Below are 3,367 nucleotides of genomic sequence, written 5' to 3' on the forward strand. Positions count from 1 at the left end.
CTCTGATCCTTCACCAGGGGAAGGTCTAATTTGGACGACTGCTGACACCCTGGTGAGACACACGCGCACACTCACGCATGCGCACTCATGCATGCACACACACACTCGCACTCATGTGCACACATGCACACTCACACACACGCATGCTTCATGCACTAAATGTCCAGTATCCCATCAAGGAAGAATGCATGTGCTGTTGCACAAGGCCAAAGGTCATGTAGGAGTGTGTGTGTGTGTGTGTGTGTGTGTGTGTGTGTTCAGGAATGTTCTCATGATCCAGGAAGGACTTTTAGCATCTTCAAAGAAACACAGTGAACAGAATAGGTGTGTGTGGTTGTGTATGTGACTGAACACGGTGTGCATGTGTGGAAAGTCCAAAATGAGCTCAGCTTAAAAAAAAAAAAGGAGAACGTTTTTTTCTGCACAATAAAGGCATGCTTGGAGGAGTTTGGTGTAGAAAAACAGCCCTCTCAGGGCCAACATCAGTGAACTCTGACCTCACAAATGAACGCACTGCAACATCTTGTATAGTAGGCTTTCCCAGGAGGGAAGTTGATGGCGTGTGACTTACGTCCCTCTCGTCCAACCAGGAGAGCCCAGTCGGCCTGTCCGTCATTGTCAGCGAGCAGAGGAGGCGACCAGTGCGTGGTCATCCTGCACGCCAAAGTTGCTCAAAAGTCCTACGGCAACGAGAAGAGGTTTGCACGCGTAGAACCTTCCAGAGGTGGCTTTGCTGAACCTTCTCACATATGTTGTGCTTCAGGTTCTTCTGCCCGCCTCCATGTGTTTACATCAGCGGCCACGCTTGGAGGCTCCTGCACGACCGCCTGACAGGTGAGCACCACCTTCCACCACTAGGAGGCGACCTGATCCGCCCTCCCATGTGAGGCTTCTCCTCATCTTTGTCTCTTACTTCCTGGTGTGTCCAGCAGGGGGCGGCGACCTGTGCGGCTACATGTGCGTGGACGCCTCCGCTCACACCCACAGCGACACCTTCAAACTTACCTTTGACCTGCTGAGCGACAAGGTGAGGACTCGCCTGCTTAATACATCACAGCACATCATAACAATCCCCAACTACACGAAATGAGCCCCCTAGTGGCTGACATCAGCAAGAATCACACCGCAACAATCTGATTAAGTGCTGGTGGCACATTAACGAGTCCCGATTCAGTATAAAACTCGCACATTTTGAACGACTCATTCAGTGCTTTAAGACAGCCCTACACTCACACACTTGGTGCACTCAGAAAGTGTACACAAGTGTACTTACTGAAGTGTACTGATGGAAGTATTCCCCACCAGTCTACGCTGCTGGCCTTTGACCTGTGTGAGAGTTGACACAGACAGGACAATGCCCCCTTTTCAAGATGTGTCACATGACCTGTGGCCTGTGCCGTGTCAAACACGCCCCACGCAAAACTCTGGTAAAATGTGCTGCATTTGTCCTGGGGGTTCTTTGCCTAAAATAGTCATTGTGCTGTTTTTGTTTTTGAGTTATTACAGATTATTTTATAGGTCAATAAAAGTTGACCCAGCCAACCATTTTCTCCAAATGAAACAAAAATAGTCGTTTGTGCTATGTTTCTGCTGTTTTGTGCAAATAAAATGATCGTTTGTGCTGTTTTCGTTTTTGAGTTATTACAGATTATCTTATAGGGCAATTAAATTTGGCCCAGCCAACCATTTTCCCAAAAGAAACAAAAAATAGTCATTTGTGCTACGCTTCAGCTGTTTTGTGCAAATAAAATTATTGTTTGTGCTGTCATACTTTTTGAGGTATTAAAGATTTAAGTTCTTGGAGATTATGTAATCACCCACCGACATGCTTCTTTTCCTCTTCATTTGTGCCATTTTGTGATAATTGAGTTATTGTTTGTGCTACTTTCATTTTTCAGTTATTACAGATTATTTTCCAAGTCAATGAAAGTTGACCCAGCCAACCATTTTCTCCAAAATAGTGGTCTGTGCTACGTTTCTGCTGTTTTGTGCAAATAAAATGATCGTTTGTGCTGGTTTAGTTTTTGAGTTATTACTGATTATTTTGCAGGTCAATCAAAGTTGGCCCAGCCAACCATTTTCTCCAAATGAAACAAAAATAGTCATTTGTGCTACGTTTCAGCTGTTTTGTGCAGATAAAATGATCATTTGTGCTGTCATACTTTTGAGTTATTAAAAGATTTAAGTTCCAGGGGGGCGACATAATCAACATTAGCGTACAACTGTAAGCCCCCCTCCTCTCTCATGCATTGCTCTCTGTGCCCCCGCAGAGGATGTTCGCTTGCGCCAAGTCGCTGTTCATCTCGGATCAGGACAAGCGGAAACACTTCCGTCTTCTGCTGCAGGTCTTCACGCAGACAGGAAGTAGCAGACAGGAGGTGGGCGCCTTCTACAGCCGCCTCATCAAAGTCATCTCCAAACCGTCCCAGAAGAGACAGTCCATGAAGAACGCTGACTGTGCGTCCTCGCTTATCCTTTCGCCTCCACCCTTTCACCATCCTCATTGTGTGTGTGTGTGTGTGTGTGTGTGTGTGTGTGTGTGTGTGCATGTTTCAGTGTGTATCTCAGCCTGCTCGCGAGTGGCATTGTTTAACCGTCTTCGCTCACAGACGGTCAGCACGCGATACCTCGCCGTGGAGGGCGGCGCCTTCATCGCCAGCGCCAGACATTGGACGGCCTTCACCATCACGCTGGGTACGCACACGCACACACACAGTGTTGAGCCTCAAGCAGTAAAACATGAAGGTCTTCTGCAATGCATTGTGGGAACATCTTTGTCAGCATCAGCACTTCACCCACCCCCGCCCCTCCTGACCACCCAGCCTAAATGCTGTCCTGTGTGAGAGGATGGCCAACACACACGTGTGGAAAAGATGTGTGTGTGTTTGTTTAACTCTCAGCGCGGACCTCCCAGCACCAGAACTCCTCAGTCAGCCCCTCCATCCCTTCCTTTGCCAGCACGTGCACGTTAAACACGTTGGGGGGAGAGGGGAGGGGCTCGTGCACGCCACCACAATGCTGCTGAGCAAAGTCCACCAAAAATGTCCTGAAAAAGACGCAAAATGTACACACACCTGTTTTTTGTAAAGGTGATGATAGATGAGTGGCAACACTGAGTGTGTGTATGTGTGTGTGTGTGTGTGTGTGTGTGTGTGTAGTGGAGGAGCCCCATGCTGACCGAGGCGACTTTGTGCTGAGCGAAGGATTGGTGTGTTACGGTTGTGTGGTCCAACTTGTGTGCACAGAGTCTGGAGTCACTCTGCCCCCCATGGTAACACACACACACTCACACACACACACACACACACACACACATTGATGCTGTGTCTTTGGGCGCTGGCTAATACCTGGGACACAATCAGCAGGC

The 3,367-nt window shown here is 48.2% G+C and overlaps 1 protein-coding gene across 8 annotated transcripts in view; it reads left to right on the plus strand.

The window, feature by feature from the left end:
• LOC129185917 (recombining binding protein suppressor of hairless-like protein) overlaps positions 1-3,367 on the plus strand; it is a 31,722-nt gene that overhangs the window by 23,141 nt on the left and 5,214 nt on the right. For 6 of the 8 annotated variants that reach the window (XM_054783588.1, XM_054783587.1, XM_054783589.1 and 3 more), the window contains 6 exons: positions 591-698; positions 764-834; positions 930-1,027; positions 2,271-2,457; positions 2,557-2,694; positions 3,159-3,271. In XM_054783588.1, coding sequence (XP_054639563.1) covers positions 591-698; positions 764-834; positions 930-1,027; positions 2,271-2,457; positions 2,557-2,694; positions 3,159-3,271 — 715 coding nt within the window. The remainder of the gene's footprint in view (positions 1-590; positions 699-763; positions 835-929; positions 1,028-2,270; positions 2,458-2,556; positions 2,695-3,158; positions 3,272-3,367) is intronic. The other 2 variants (XM_054783594.1, XM_054783592.1) reach the window with 2 other exon arrangements.

Source organism: Dunckerocampus dactyliophorus, chromosome 8, assembly GCF_027744805.1.
Source record: "Dunckerocampus dactyliophorus isolate RoL2022-P2 chromosome 8, RoL_Ddac_1.1, whole genome shotgun sequence".
NCBI lineage: Eukaryota > Metazoa > Chordata > Actinopteri > Syngnathiformes > Syngnathidae > Dunckerocampus > Dunckerocampus dactyliophorus.